Source organism: Ochotona curzoniae, unplaced genomic scaffold, assembly GCF_017591425.1.
Source record: "Ochotona curzoniae isolate NIBS_2020 unplaced genomic scaffold, NIBS_Ocur_1.0 contig_883, whole genome shotgun sequence".
NCBI lineage: Eukaryota > Metazoa > Chordata > Mammalia > Lagomorpha > Ochotonidae > Ochotona > Ochotona curzoniae.
The window spans coordinates 51,877,988-51,892,812 of NW_024466599.1; the positions used below are offsets into that span (position 1 = coordinate 51,877,988).

The 14,825-nt window shown below is 49.6% G+C and overlaps 1 protein-coding gene across 1 annotated transcript in view; it reads left to right on the forward strand.

The window, feature by feature from the left end:
- Positions 1-7,978, forward strand: part of FBLN7 (fibulin 7) — a 42,405-nt gene extending 34,427 nt beyond the window's left edge. Inside the window, exons 4-8 of the mRNA XM_040993355.1 lie at positions 799-924; positions 2,081-2,221; positions 3,323-3,460; positions 5,820-5,958; positions 7,606-7,978. Of these exons, the coding sequence (XP_040849289.1) occupies positions 799-924; positions 2,081-2,221; positions 3,323-3,460; positions 5,820-5,958; positions 7,606-7,978 (917 nt within the window). The remainder of the gene's footprint in view (positions 1-798; positions 925-2,080; positions 2,222-3,322; positions 3,461-5,819; positions 5,959-7,605) is intronic.
- The last annotated feature ends 6,847 nt before the right edge of the window (positions 7,979-14,825 follow it).

Here is a 14,825-nt window from a genome sequence, read left to right on the forward strand (position 1 = left end):
GTGCATTTAGGTTGGGTTAGGGAGTTGCTAACAAGCATAGGCAGTCTGATGTGTGTGTGTGTGTGTGTGTGTGTGTGTGTGTGTGTGTGTGTGTGTTTAGTGATCTTTTTCTGATTATAAAATGCACACATGTTTAGTGTCGAAAAAGTGGAAGGATACAAACAAGTCTAAATGGGCAATGAGCAATCACTGGAAACCACCACTCAGAAAAACCTGCTGGGCTTTGAAAGTCTCTCTCTCTCTGTCTCCTTGGAGCTGTGCATATGAGAAAGACTGTCTCTATCAACATCAAGAAAAGTGCCCAGCGGCTCCTGCCTGGGAAGGCAGAGGGGGAGAATTAATTTTCCCTTTCCCTGGATATTCCAGTAAACTGTCTCCCCTTATAATTGCCATGAGTGTCACTTCTGCTTAAAGGTGCTCTCCCCAGACGCAGGCTGAGGGAAGGTGGAGTTATCAGGTAGGGGACCTCACTGAAGGCGTTGATGGCAGATGCCTGCTGGCTACAACTTCTGTCTGATTACATCTGTTTGCATTGTCTTTTTGCAAATTGGAAAGTAGTGTGTGTGGATGGGGGAGAGGGGACAGGGAGGGGTTCAAGGCTTGCTAGATAGAGATATACAGGGTGCTACAGCTCAGTCCCAGGGGCCCCCATGCAGTTATTTCTGGTATTAGAGGGTGGCGAGAACAGGGCAGGGAGGTAGAAAGACAGAGGCTATGATAATCTAGTTAACTCATCTTGCTATGTATTTTAGCACCAGTGTACAAATACTTGTATTTGGAAATCATTTCTTTTCCTAGATGTCAGTGACTGCTCCAGCCAGCCCTGCCTCAATGGTGGAACATGTGTAGAAGGAGTCAACCAGTACAGATGCGTTTGTCCCCCGGGAAGGGCAGGGAGTCGATGTCAGCATCAGGCCCAGACCGGTAGGTCACATCTGTGGGGCTGGAGGAGGATGTTCTGCTGCAGGCCCCAGGCCAGCAGGTGCACTGGGAAGCTCAGGCCCAGCGGGAAATGGGGGCCTGGCGTCTCTCCCTCAACCATTTTGCTGTTTTTTTAAGCGTTTTTTTTTCTTTTTTAAGATTTTAATTTTTGGGACTGGCGCGATAGCATAATGGTCAAAGTCCTTGCCTTGAACACACAGGGATCCCATATGGGCTCCAGTTCTAATCCCAGCAGCTCCACCTCCCGTCCAGCTCCCTGCTTGTGGCCTGGGAAGGTGATTGGGGACGGTCTGAAGTCTTGAGACTTTGCACCCATGTGGGTGAGGCTTCTGGCTCCTGGCTTCAGCTCAGCTCAGCTCCAGTCATTGCAGTTGCTTGGGGAGTGAATCAGTGGATGGAGGATCTTCCTCTATGTCGCTCTCCTCTCTGTATATCTGACTTTCCAAAAAACTTTAAAAACTAAAATAAGTCTTTTTTTTTTTTTTTAGGAAGTAGAACAGCTGGGATTCTAACCTGCATCCATGTGGCATGCTGGTATGGCAGGCAATTGTTTTACCCACTCTGCCACAATGTAGGGTCAAAGCCTTTTAAAATAGAAGCTCAGACTTTGTATGAGTCCCATCCTATTCCAGTGTGCTCTGTCCTCTGTCTGTTGCAGTCGGCCCTGGATTGGTCAGCTTGGTTCATGGTTAATGGATTGTCTTTCTTTTCTTTCTTTCTTTTTTTAATATTTTCTTTTTATTTGAAAGGCAGATTTACAGAGGAAAGGAGAGACCGAGTTGTTGCATCCACTGGTTCACTCCCCAGATGGCCACACTGGCTGAAGCTGAGCTGGCCTAAAGCCAGGAGCCAGGACCCTCTTTCAGGTCTCCCACATGGGTGCAGGGTCCCAAGGCTTCGGGCCATTCTCTACTGCTTTCCCACAAACAGGGAGCTGGAAGTGGAACAGCTGGGACATGCATTTCTCGTGCTGGCAGAAGGAGGATTAGACTATTGAGCCACCGTGCTGGCTCCTTGCCTTTCCTTTCCATACTCCAGTACAGCTGTGTGAGAAGGGGCTGAGTCCTAGTCTTGGCTCTTTTCCAAGCCCATGGCAGGTGCATCAGGGCCTGGCAATGAGCATGTCTTCTTCTTGCAGCAGCCCCCGATGGTGGCATGGCCAGCGACTCTGCTTTCAGCCGAGCGCCACGCTGTGCACAGGTAGACCGGGCACAACACTGCAGCTGCGAGGCCGGATTTCATTTGAGTGGTGCCGCAGGCGGCGACAGCATCTGCCAGGGTAGGTGCAGGCCCTGGGGCAAGGAATGATGGCTAAAACAGAATGCGATGGGGCAGGGGTTGGCCAGGGGCACCCAGGGTGTCCAGGGACCACTGGAAAAGCCCTGCTTACCTTGAGTTAAGGCCGATGTTGGCTTGGTGGTTGCTACGATAGAGTTGAGGCAAAGAGCTCAGGGGCAGCCTTTGGAAAGCAGGCTGGGAAATGCAGCCTGGGGTGGCCCATGTATTCTTCTGGGGAATCAGAGGCCATGGCAGGGAGGAGCTTGAAGCTGGGTGCTGGAGCCGGGTCCCCACAGCTGGGCAGGGCCATGGGATTCAATTCCTGGTTCCTTTGTCATCTTACTTTTTTTTTTTTTTTTTTACCAGCTCACTTTTTGCTAACCTCTTGTAATCACCCAAGTTCCTTCCAAAACAATTCAACCCTAAGCCCAGTTCATTTGATGCTAATAGGTGCATCTTTTAAAAATATGTATTTATTTTTATTGGAAAGACAGAATTATAGAGAGAAAAGAAAAGACAGACAGAGAGAAAGATCTTCCATCTACTTATTCACTCCCAAATGATCACAATGGCTAGGACTGGGTCAGTTCAAATTCAAGATCTAGAAGCGTCTTCCAGGTCTCCCACATGGGTGCAGAGGCCTGAGGATCTGGGTAATCCTCCACTGCTTTCCCAAGTGCATTAGCAGCGAGCTGGATTGGAAGTGGAGCAGCCAGGATGCAAACTGGGAAGCCAGTGTCACAGGTGGAGGTTCCTAACAGGTGCATCTTACAACAGCAGACACACACGAGTCTCTCCTTCCATTCCTGAAGATGGAGTTGCACGGAGGCCAGCCCTAACTTGGCAGCCTCTTCAGGGTCTGCTGTGCTGGTGCTCAACCTTAGACGAGAGGAACCCCACCCTCCAGGATCTGCCTTCAGGGCTCCCAGGCTCAGGAAAAAGGGGGGCACATTTCCTCTTCCCAGAGACTCTGCCGGCAATAGGGCTCCCCGAGAGCAGCAGGCCCTGCCACTTGGCTAGAGCCACAGCTGCTGGAGAATGCAGCATCCTATGACCCTGGCTGTGTGGCTCCTGGAGTCTCAGTGGGCACTTCTGTCCCCAGATGTGAACGAGTGTGAGCTCTACGGGCAAGAGGCGCGGCCCCGACTCTGCATGCATGCCTGTGTGAACACCCCAGGTTCCTACCGCTGCAGCTGTCCCAGCGGATACAGGGCACTGGCTGATGGGAAGAGCTGTGAAGGTAAGTGCGATGGTGATCCTTTTCTCTTCACCCTGCTACTCCTGTGACAGCACCCTTCCCCAAACCCAGGACTTCACAGTTGAGGAGTCAGGGGAGTGGAGGTGGTTAGAGAAGTATATCAGATTCATTCCATTTTTTTAAAGATTTTTAAATTTTATTGTAAAGTTAGATATATATACAGAGAGGAGGAGAGACAGAGAGGAAGATCTTCTGTCTGATGATTCACTCCCCAAATGGCTGCAACAGCTGGAGCTGCGCTGATATGAAACAGGAGCCAGGAGCCTCTTCTGGGTCTCCATGCGGGTGCACGGTCCCAAGGGTTTGGGCCATTCTTGACTGCCTTCCCAGGCCACAAGCAGGGAGCTGGATGGGAAGTAGGGTGGCCAGGATTAGAACCAGTGCCCATATGGAATTCCAGCACATGCAAGGCAAGAACTTTAGCTGCTAGGCTATCGTGCTGAGCCCTCATTCCATCTTTAAAACTTCACCAAAAAAGAGAGCCAAAATCAGATTATATCATCATGTCCATAAATAGGAAAATACATTGTTAACCAACCTGATGGGCAGTCTCTTCTGACCTTATATCACCTTGGAGATGGACAGATCTCTTCCATGCACTCAGCAAAGCCTCTAGACAGGGCTAGACTCAGAGGCAGAGCAGCCATCCAGCCTCCCCTGTCCTTTAATTTGGAGGTGCCCGTGAGATTCCAAAACCCTGTGGAAGCACCTACAAGGGATGACACTCAACGTGTGCTCAGGCTCCCCAGGACTGACAGAACACCCATAAGCTGACAAAAGTTGGGGAGGACTGTTAAAATGTTAGAATGGAAGGGACAAGAAAAAGAGGTTACCAAGCCTGACAGAGTTCAGTGATGGAGGACTGAGCCACTCCCAGTACCACATCCAGGCCAGGGTGGTACAAGGGGAAATGAACACCCCAGGCCACCTGGCTTCCCATGCACCAAACCCAACCAGAAGCTGGAGCGCCTGGGAGCCAGGAGATGGAAATGCAGACTGAGCAGCTGCCCAGGAACAGAGGCTGCTCTGTGTGTGTGTGTACAAACACAAAATAGCTGGCTCAGCTTTCACCCCAGTGCAGAATCCTTTTAGGAGTTAGTGACACTCTGGAGGATTGGGTGGAGGCTGCTGAGACTGCTGGCAAGTGTAAGAGCATGTTCTTGTGCAAGGAATGCTTGCAGTAGTGATGGGTCACACCCAAGGGGGCAGGACAGAGGGTGTGCGTGACAGTGGCGCTTAGAATGGAGAGAATCCCCATAGCAGTCGACATACTTCCCATTGGACAAGTCTCAGCAACATGGGAGTCTCTTGCTACCCCACGTCCTCTTAGGGCCAAATACACATACAGACATAGCTATGCCCAATCTCTACATGAGCTCAGAGTGAGAACACAGATTGCAGGCGTGAAGGCAAAGTGGTGTCTCCTAGTGCTGGCATTGATGCCAGGCCCTGGAACCCCAAAGTTGCTGTGATCCTTTGTGGAGCATATGGGTGTGCTAAAGCAGACCTACCTCCTGCCATTAGGAGGATGCACAGGCCTGCAGCTGCCAGCTGTACTTTCTCCCTGGACAGAAGACACAGAGGGGAGCTCAGCTGCCTTCTTCCCCCACAATGGCATTCAATTCCCAGGGGAAAAGTTGAAGAAAAAAGGCAAAGGGCTCCTCCAGGGACTGGCATGGGGATGTGAGTGGAGAAGTGGCTCCACAGTAAAGTCTGACTGAGCTCGGGGGAGTGGGTCACCTGCGGCTAGAGTAGAAGATGGCATTCAGACTGTCCCCCCGCCCACCTACCATCCACCATCCAGCCATCCATCCGTCTTCCCTCCCATGGCATTAGTCATGAAGGTCTACTTAGGGTTACTTGGAATTGGAAAGAGGCAGCCTCCAGTTATAGAGCCTCTTGGGATGCCCTAAAGGGACAGAGAACTCCTGTCTGTGAAGGTGTGGGGCCATCTGCACTTGGGGCTGAGGCCAGAGGCTTTCTGGAAGATTTGCATCTTGGAGTTTGATGACAACTATGGGAGAGCAGGCTTGAGAGCATCTTTTGGATGGAGAAGGAGGCAGGTCCCAGGGAAGCGCTGGGCCTGGGAATACTCATTTTGTATCTACCAGAACCCTCGATCACCCATCCCATCTCAAGGGACTAGGACAGGACTCCAAGCATGAGCCATTCCCAGCATGTGTGTGCAGTGCAGAACCTTGATCCCAAACATTTAATGAATTCAGGGTCCTGCCTCAACAGGATGAGCTGGGTATCTGCAGTGTGCGCATGGCGGAGCCTTTCTTGTGATCCCATCTGGGGTGGAGGGAAAGTCACCCTCGTTGTGTGTCCCAAATCTCAGATGTGGACGAGTGTGTGGGCCCGCAGCCCGTGTGCCCCCGGGGGACCACGTGCATCAACACCGGGGGCAGCTTCCAGTGCGTGAATCCTGAGTGCCCCGAGGGCAGCGGCAACGTGAGCTACGTGAAGACGTCTCCATTGTGAGTATTCCCCAGGGCTGCCCGTGGACATGAACGTCCCTCCCACCTACCCTGCCCCCCCCCCCCCCCCCCCCCCCCCCCGCCCAGGCTTCTCTGTATGACTCATCTGGGTGCTTCCTAGAGGCGTGGGGAAGGTGAGGGCCAGGGAGTCCAGCTTCTGTGAGTTGCTGCCCCCTGCTACATGGCAGCAGACGGGCTCGGAGCTGTCCCAGGTTTGGTGGGTGGATAGAGGGGGTACATGGGAGAAGCTGCTGGTGATGTTACGTTGGTAGGTCTCCCAGCAGCCCAGGAGTCAGTGTATGTCACACCAGCCTGGGAGGGGATCATGGTCTCACGTTCCCATAGCTGGTAACCAGTAAACTCCAGACCTCTGTGCACTCGACATTTTATCACTCCACTCTTCCAGAGCACTAAGAAGGTTCAACATATGGTTTAGCTTCAGCACTTCAACAGGAAATATAATTAGTTCTTTTTTTAAGTTTGTTTTTATTGGAAAGACAGATATAAAGAGAAGCAGAGACAAAGATCTTTCATCCGCTGGTTCACTTCCCAGGTAGCTGCAATGGCCAGAACTGAGCCAAAGACAGGAGCTTCTTCTGGGTCTCACACGTGCATGTAAGGGCACAAGGACTTGAGTCAACTTCCACTGCTTTCCCAGGCCTTAAACAGGGAGCTGGATGGGAAGTGGAGCAGCTGGAACATGAGCCGGTGCCCATGTGGGATGCTGGCATTTAGAGGTGGAGGGCTAGCCAGTTGAACCAACATGCCAGCCGCATAGAATTTTCTTTAAAAATTGGGATAAGGCTGTTGAAGTAGAAAAACTCTAGCCATCACAAAGCACAATTGGTTTCTTCCCTCCCACCATTGCCCCCCCTGCAACAAACAAACAAACAAAAAACAAACCATTGTAATAGAACTTAACTATCTTTCAAATACAGTGAATTACCTTCACCAGTTTAGTTGCTTGAGTTGCTCTTTGAACTAAAGCAGCTCAGAAGTGACCAGGAAGTCAGTGGTGCTGAAGCCTGGCCATTATTAGAGTGAAGATACCAGCGTCTTTCCCAAGGCATCGCTGAGTGAAAGGGACAGGAGACCTGTCCATCAGAGCCTTTTTGAGACCCTGGATTAACAGCCAGATGTGATATTTGAGCAGTCTAATAGTCTAAGTGCAGAAGCACCCAGTCTGATAAACCGTACTTAGGTTTGATAAGGCAGATAAATAGTCTAAGTATTTCCAGAAAACCCTGGTTAAGAAATCAGGGCTTCCCGCTCAGCTAATGAACACTGCCTCATCTGTGAAGTTCACCACATATGTAAAGTTTGCATTGCTGGGGATTGCCAGCTACCTGCTGGAATCCCACTGCCCAAACAGAAAAGGCACCTGTTGGCGCCCAGGCATGGCAGGCTTTATTGTCCCCTGAAAACCACACATACATACATGCACACACACATATCCACACATGACGCATGCACCCAATGGTGGGTCAAAGCAGTGCCCACTGTCCTGGCCATGGCTGCCACAGGCACATCCGCTTGCCGATAGCTCTGGATCTCCTGGGTGAGTGACCCGTGGCTGAGCAAAGGCAGGTGTGGTAGTGGGTTACAGCAACCCCAACTGATGGCCTCCATTTTGCCTCTCTGCTCCAGCCAGTGCGAGCGCAACCCCTGTCCCATGGACAGCAGGCCCTGCCGCCACCTGCCCAAGACCATCTCCTTCCACTACCTCTCTCTGCCCTCCAACCTGAGGACCCCCATCACGCTCTTCCGCATGGCTACGGCCTCGGCCCCTGGCCGCGCAGGGCCCAACAGCCTGCGATTTGGAATCGTGGGAGGCAACAGCCGTGGCTACTTTGTGATGCAGCGTTCGGACCGACAGACCGGGGAGTTGATCCTTGTGCAGAGCCTGGAGGGGCCGCAGACGTTGGAGGTGGATGTTGACATGTCTGAGTACCAGGACCGCTCCTTCCAGGCCAACCATGTGTCCAAGGTCACCATCTTTGTGTCCCCTTATGACTTCTAAGGGACCCAGGAGGGCACACAGACATGGACATCCGGGCTGATCTCTTATCCCTGAAGACTCTGCCATGGGTGCTGAATGTGACAGATGTCTGGCCCCTCCCACCTGGCCCTGCCCACTTGGCTGTTCACCCTGGCTTCTAGGGTAGCTCTACCCTAGGGCGTGGTACAGGAAGGTAGCCACAGTACCCGAGCTGCCGCCATCATCATGGGGTATTTTTTTGTCCTGCTTTAAGGCCCTTCTTCCCTTACACTCTGCATTAATGTTTTTAAACCTTCCTTCTTCTTCCCGCCCTTCCCCACCCCCTGAGGACAGGCAGTTCTTCCAAACACTGTTTGCATGGCCTGTGAGTTTGAACTGCCATGGGGAGAGGAAAGCTGAGAGTATGTCTGAGCTGTCAGCCCTTCTGCACTGTGACAGCCAAACCTAGGTATAAATGAAATGGCCCCAGCCATGCTGAGGATCCAGCCATGCCCCTCACCTCCTCCAACACATACGTGGTGGGGGTGGAGGAGTCTGTCATGACCCCTTGCTGGGATTCTCATCTGCATCCCCTGACACACCTGCTGGGTTTTCTCATTTATGAGAAGACTGGGAAACTCCACCCAGATCCCTGTAGTACCAAGGAAGAGGCTTTAAGGCATGGAGTCTGCCCAAAGTCCTGCCCTCTTGAGAAATTCCATCTCAAAAGCAAACTTGGGGTTAGAACTGTAGAGGTAACATGTGCGGCTCCATCCTGCCCCACCTGACTTCCCCATGCATGAGAGAGGGCTGGATTCCTGCCAGGTGGTGAGGAGGGGGCTGGCAGGAGAGACAGGAGGAGTTAGCTGGCTCTCTTCCTCTCTGGGATGGACACACTGGAATTCATGAAGAGAGAAGCAAGCAGAGGTGATGTTTGTAATTGCTCCATCTCTGGAAGTAACAGGATGGGAAGCTGGTCAGGTGACATTTGGCTACAAAAAACTTGAGAAAAATGCTCCATTTGGTATAGATTTGACCGTGGCTTTCCCCTTCTGATGGAAGAAGCAAGGGTTGGCATCCTTCTGGTGACTGAAGCAGGAAGATGCTGGTCGGGGCTGAGAGTGAAGCAGGGTGGAGGAGACTATTCAAGGTCACAACACACCAGCTAGCGGAGCTGCCAGGGTGTTTTAGACCACTGAGTCCATGTTGCTCTGTGGGTGGGCGTTCCTCACATGGATTTTGTTCTTAGAGTTGTTGTATTGGCCCTGGTAACAGGTGGGGCCAAAGGTAGTGTGTCAGTTATTTAGCAATTGCTTAAGCCCAGGGGAGGACAGCTTGCAGGAAGGTATTTCCATATCCTAGTTCTTCAGAGTTGCATTGTGGTGGTGCTTCTGCCATGAGCTCAGCTGCAACCTCTCTCTCTCTCTCTCTCTCTCTCTCTCTCTAGCACACAAAACACAACAAGGCCTGCAAAACTGCCTTTCTGAATTTTTGCAAGACCTGATTAGGACATACCACAATCTTGTATCTTCCAGTGGCACTAGAATGGGTCAGCAGCCTGCCTACCATCCATGCCCTGTGCAAGTGGGAGAGTCTGAGGACTCAGTCATGCCCCAGAAAGTGAGACGTTACCATGGTGTGCTCTTCCTTCCTGCTCCTGAAGGGCCAGTTCAGAGGGACAAGCCTGTCACCTTCCAGCAGGTGAAGCAGTAGTTTGGAAGTGCACTGAGCAGGTGTCCCTCCTGTACTAGGGGTATGGTGGTGGTCTGCATGCCACACAGGCTGCGATCTGTGGTGATCAAACCTGCTTCCCGTATGAGAAATCACACACACACCAAGCCCCCAAATGGCACCACGACATGAATTCCTGGCGGCTTGGGATCCCCGCTTATGGGGGTATGCCTGCACTCTCCCCACCTCCCCCCAAAGGAAATCAACTTCTTTGTTCTTCCATAGCTCCTATCTGTTGCTGAGTTAGGTGGTTAGTTATCAACAGGTATGAAGTGCAGTCCCTTCCAGGTAATATGGTTTCTTCTTATTGGAGGGGAAGCTTTGAAAGTCTTTTGCTATGTGAAATTGTAATTATATACAAAAAGCTGAGCAGCCAGTGTAACGAATCCCATGTGTGTGTGAATCACTAGCCTCCACAGAGCACACACTGCCAATCTCGTTTCGACTCTCATCCTGCCTCGTGATGTTTTTGTTGTAGATCCTGGACATCATATCGTATCATTTCATCTGTAAACATTAAGGCATGTCTCTTGTCAAGAAGAGGACTTTGAAAACACACATAACCTCAGGACCTCCCCTATCTAAAAAAACCTGACAGTCATTCTTGAATGCCTGTGAATAGTCACATCTTCTCTGAGTGGCTCCGGAGGTTCTGGTTTGTTGCATGAGCTGGGCTCCTACCCTATAACTTCTTGACCTGTTTCTTACGTGTCCTTTCCTTTGCAGCAACGGTTGGGACACTTGGGTGTCTGTTGGAACAAGCTGGGAGCCTGTGGGAAGAGAGTTCTGGATGCTGCAGAATGTTCTCACAGTCTCCATTGTAGCATCTCTTGATTTAGACCTCCCCTCGCTCTCCCTCCCTCTCTTCTTATACATCGGCAGTTCTCCCTGCTGCAGGTTTAATGCCACTGAAGCTAGATGGCATTTGGCGAGGCTTCCCGCGGGAGGGCGTGGGTGACTATTGCAGAGACTCGTTCTATGCTGAGAAGCTGCACTTATTTCCCAGCACTATTTTTTTTTTCATTGATTAGCTGCTTGGCTTTAGAAAACAAAAAATCCCTTCATCACTTATTTGGCTACTCAGAGATCTGATTTATATAAGGGACTGGACAAAGGCACTTGTTGACTCGTTCCCTCTCATTTTCCACTCCTCAAAATGAGCTAGTTCTCTGGCAGCTCTTTCAGCATGTCCGATGAGAGCTGTTTTCTCCATGGAGTACATCATGAACTCATGGCTGATGTGGCTCAACCCATGGCATTCTCCTTCCCATTGCTCACACGGGTTGATGTTAGCCCCTTGGAAGCTGCTGCTGTGCGTTGGCTGACTCCTGCTGTCACGATCCTAGTGGTTTTCGGTAGCATCCCGGTGATCCTGTGGGACGAGATGCTTCAAGCTCATCATGCGCATTTTCTGCTCCTGCCCTGAATCAACCGTCTCCTCCCTTCCCGTAGACAATCCTTTCTCCTTCCTAGAGAGCAGTGGTAATTAGAGACCAAGGTCTAGGTGCAAGCAGTGCTCATTAATAGCGGTTTAGGTCTTTACTTCTTGACTTCGGTGGCTACGGCTGGGAAATACAAGCACGCACTATTGCTAGTTTTTAAACTTGCATCTTGCCAAGATGAAATACCCCGAGAGTCCGCAGATACTTCAGTTCAGCTCAGGACCACAGTGGATTTTCTGTGTTTGTTTTGGTTTTACATAAACTCCTTGATCATCTCTCTATCCTCCCTTCTCCCATTTGAAAATCGGTTCAAAGACACCAGAGATGCATCCCATCTCCACCTCACCAGAATAAGGGCACATTTTCAAAATGACAATGCCAGAACTGCTACAAAAGCCTGGTTTCCAGAAACAGTGCCAACGGCTTCTGTTGCAATCCTTTTTCTGATCTTGTGTTTTATGTCATTAAAGGGCGTACTGGCCACTTGCTGTTTTAATGTCACTTTTAATAGTTCCCCTGTCTGTGGTGATGCTTAACTAGAATCAGGGTAATTTTTATTTTATTTTGCTGAAAATTTTAGAGATTTTTTTTTTAGTCTTAATCTTGTTTTATAATTATGTGACTGTTTACATAGATCCAAAGTCAAATCCAAAATTAGGTATAATTAGTCACAAAGCTCCAGCTTCTCTCCTTCTTTTTGTTTTCTTCTTTTTTCTTTTTGTATTCTTTCCTTCTTTTTGCCACAGATTTTTTCCTTTTACTCTTCCATCACAATAAAAAAAAAAGCAAACGAGGTGATAAATGGTAGCTACTTCAAACTTTCTTTGAATCTAATTCTTTTGCTGCTTAACAATGCATTGCTATCACTCCACAGAACCATACAGTATATCTCTATTGTAAAATGCTCTATTACAAGATCATGATATCATTGCTTATTCAGCACTCATTCCATTTGGTTTGCTTCCAGTCCTTCGCTATTAAAAAGTATTGCAACAATATTTGTGTGTTCTTTTATATTTTTGCCTTTATATGTTTGGGGCCAATGTTTCCTCCACAAGACTTTGCGGATTTTCCATCCCCAACAGCAATGTATGAGAACTCCCATTTTCAAAGTCAAAGAAGGTCTCTGTGGTGTCCCTGGTTCTCTCACTTGAGCCCAGGTACCAGTTCTGAGGGCCACCCAGTCTACAGCAAGCCCTGCGTCTGTCTTGGACCCTGGGTGGCAATCAACAAACCCCAGAAGGGATGCCAGGCAAGCCAAGTAGCTTGTGCATCTTCAGCAATGAGAAGGGAGGAGGGTTGGGGATGATTTTTAAACATCATTGTATTTTCAAAGTACAACACCTGCCCCAGTGCAGAACACAAGATGTTAGCTCAGAGTCACAGTGAGTGAATATTTGATGGAGAATCTGAGCTTGTGAGCAAGGAGAGAGAAGAGACTGTCTGAGATCTCTCCCCGCCAGCAGGTGACTCTGCTTCAACCCAGCTCCCATTGCAGGGGTCAAAGGATGAACACGGGTGACCTTTCATCTCTGAGGGCTTGTGCACTGCACGAATATTCCCAAATGTGTGTTGCATTCTAGGCACAGCTGTAACTGCTGGAGATACAGTGGATGCAAGATGGCCAAAGATACTGAAGTCATGGAGCTCGTGTTAGAGTAGGGATATAAACAAGAGAAGCATGTGTTTGCTTATCAAGAAAGGTGAACGCTATAAAAATAAAACGTGATGAAGAGGCATGCATAGTATGGACTATATGTATCCCCTAAGTAACTTGGATGTTGCAACTGCTGAGACTCAGCATCCTGGGTGGCCAGATGGGATAGCGCTGCAGAGCGAGGCTTAGGATGACTGTACTGAGACATCTGTTCTGCAGAGAGACAACAATGGTGTTGATGTGGGAAGAGAGAAAACAATAGACCATGAGGCCCTGGAGGCAAAGAGGCTAATTTTAGGCTACTAAAAGTTACAATTGCTGTACCAACTACCCCAAACCCCAGTCACTCAAAACAGTTGTCCCATTATGGATTATCATGGAGTCTGTGGGCTGAGAGCTGAACTGCAGCCCACAGGAATGGTTTCTATTTGCTCTACAGTGTCTTTGCTTCCCTCAGTGGGAAGACTTGATAACCAAGGGTCTTTTACTCATGTGCAGGGCTGGCCTGGACTAGCAAGACTTGAAGACTGGGACCAACAACTGGCCCAGCTGTACTGGCTTGGCCTTCACAGAGCCCATTGGCTTCTGGGAAGGTTGAACATTTGGCATGGTGACTAGGGTTCCTAGCATGAGTGTTCCGGAGAAGAAGGTGAAAGTAGCAAGGGTTTTTATGAGCCAGTCTCATAAAATGAGGTGGGGTTACCTCTGCCCAAATCTGCCAGCTGCTGTCATCATGGGCAGCATGGAGAAACAGGAAATGGATGCAGACATAGGCCAGTGAGTGTTCACAGGGTTGAAATGAGTAGAGAGGTTTCAAAGAATTTTAGGGCCATGTTTTCAAACTACCACTGCTGGCTTCCTGCTGAGGGCTCCAGTGCCGCACTGCCCTCTAGTCCGTGGCTTTCTCAGACAAGTCCTGTGTCTTCCCAGGCCTCCTTTGCGTGAGCTCTTTGGGGCACTGCTTCCAAACAATGATCCCTGCTAAGACAGGATTTATACTCAAGTTGGGAGGTAAGATCGTCTTGTGTCCTAAGAAGATACCTTTGACAATAGGAATGGAAGCCGAATGAAAACCCTGCAAGTTTGCCAAGATTATAGTTTGGGAGAAAAGGACCCCTGGTAGGGTCAGTAGCAGTTCATGGAGTCGTTTGCACTTGAAGAGGTTCTTATTCCAGGAAACCTAATGAGAAACACAGACCACATCCTGGCATAGCTTCTCTGACAAAGAGGATTTCCAACAGAATACAGCATTGACAAAGCCAGGGAAATGTCAGCTGACTTGCAAACAAGAGAGCTCGACTTTATGAAAAGTAGGTTTGGCCTGACAACACTCTGGCACTTCTTTTTTTTTTTTTTTTTTTTTGATAATGCTTACACATGGTTGATTAGAGTAGGAAGGGCTGAGGATCAGGGGAAAGTTGGCATTGTTTCCAAATTTTTTCTTTTTCCTGTATCTGGGAAAAGGGGAGAGATAAGGGGAGAAGCCACACCCAGCCTCCCAACCTCCTTAGTACCAGGGAATGGGGAATGGCCACCTGATTTCAACCCAGAGTCCCCCATGTGGAACTCTGAGGATTCTGCTCAAGTGGTTTCAGTATTTCTGAAACACTGTTGATCTTGCTGATTCAAGGATGAGGAAATACTTCCGAGGTCCATTGGCTGACATGTTCCACCTTAGCATCTCCATTTGTCCAGGCAGCCAGGTATTTGCTGTCAAGTTTGTCTGGGGTAGTTCTCCAATTTTGTCTGCTCTCCTTTCTGCTCTCCTATAGTACCAGGTATCCTCTGCCGCTCCAATGGGCTGCCAAATTCTCCATGTGCATCTGGGTATGCTGTCCTCTGCTCCATCTAAGCCACTGAGGAGGCCCAGTTCACTCCACGGTCTAACCACTGATCCTACGAGTCTCCCCATGGTTGGAGTTCTGAGTCCAGTGGTTCAGTCAGGGGTATTCCCCTCAAGAAACCTCTTCTGAACTGATCCCAGACCTGACTCTTGTGTGTGCTTGCCACTTCTGGGTCCAGCTCTGTCACCTACATAAGCCTACACACACTGATAGTT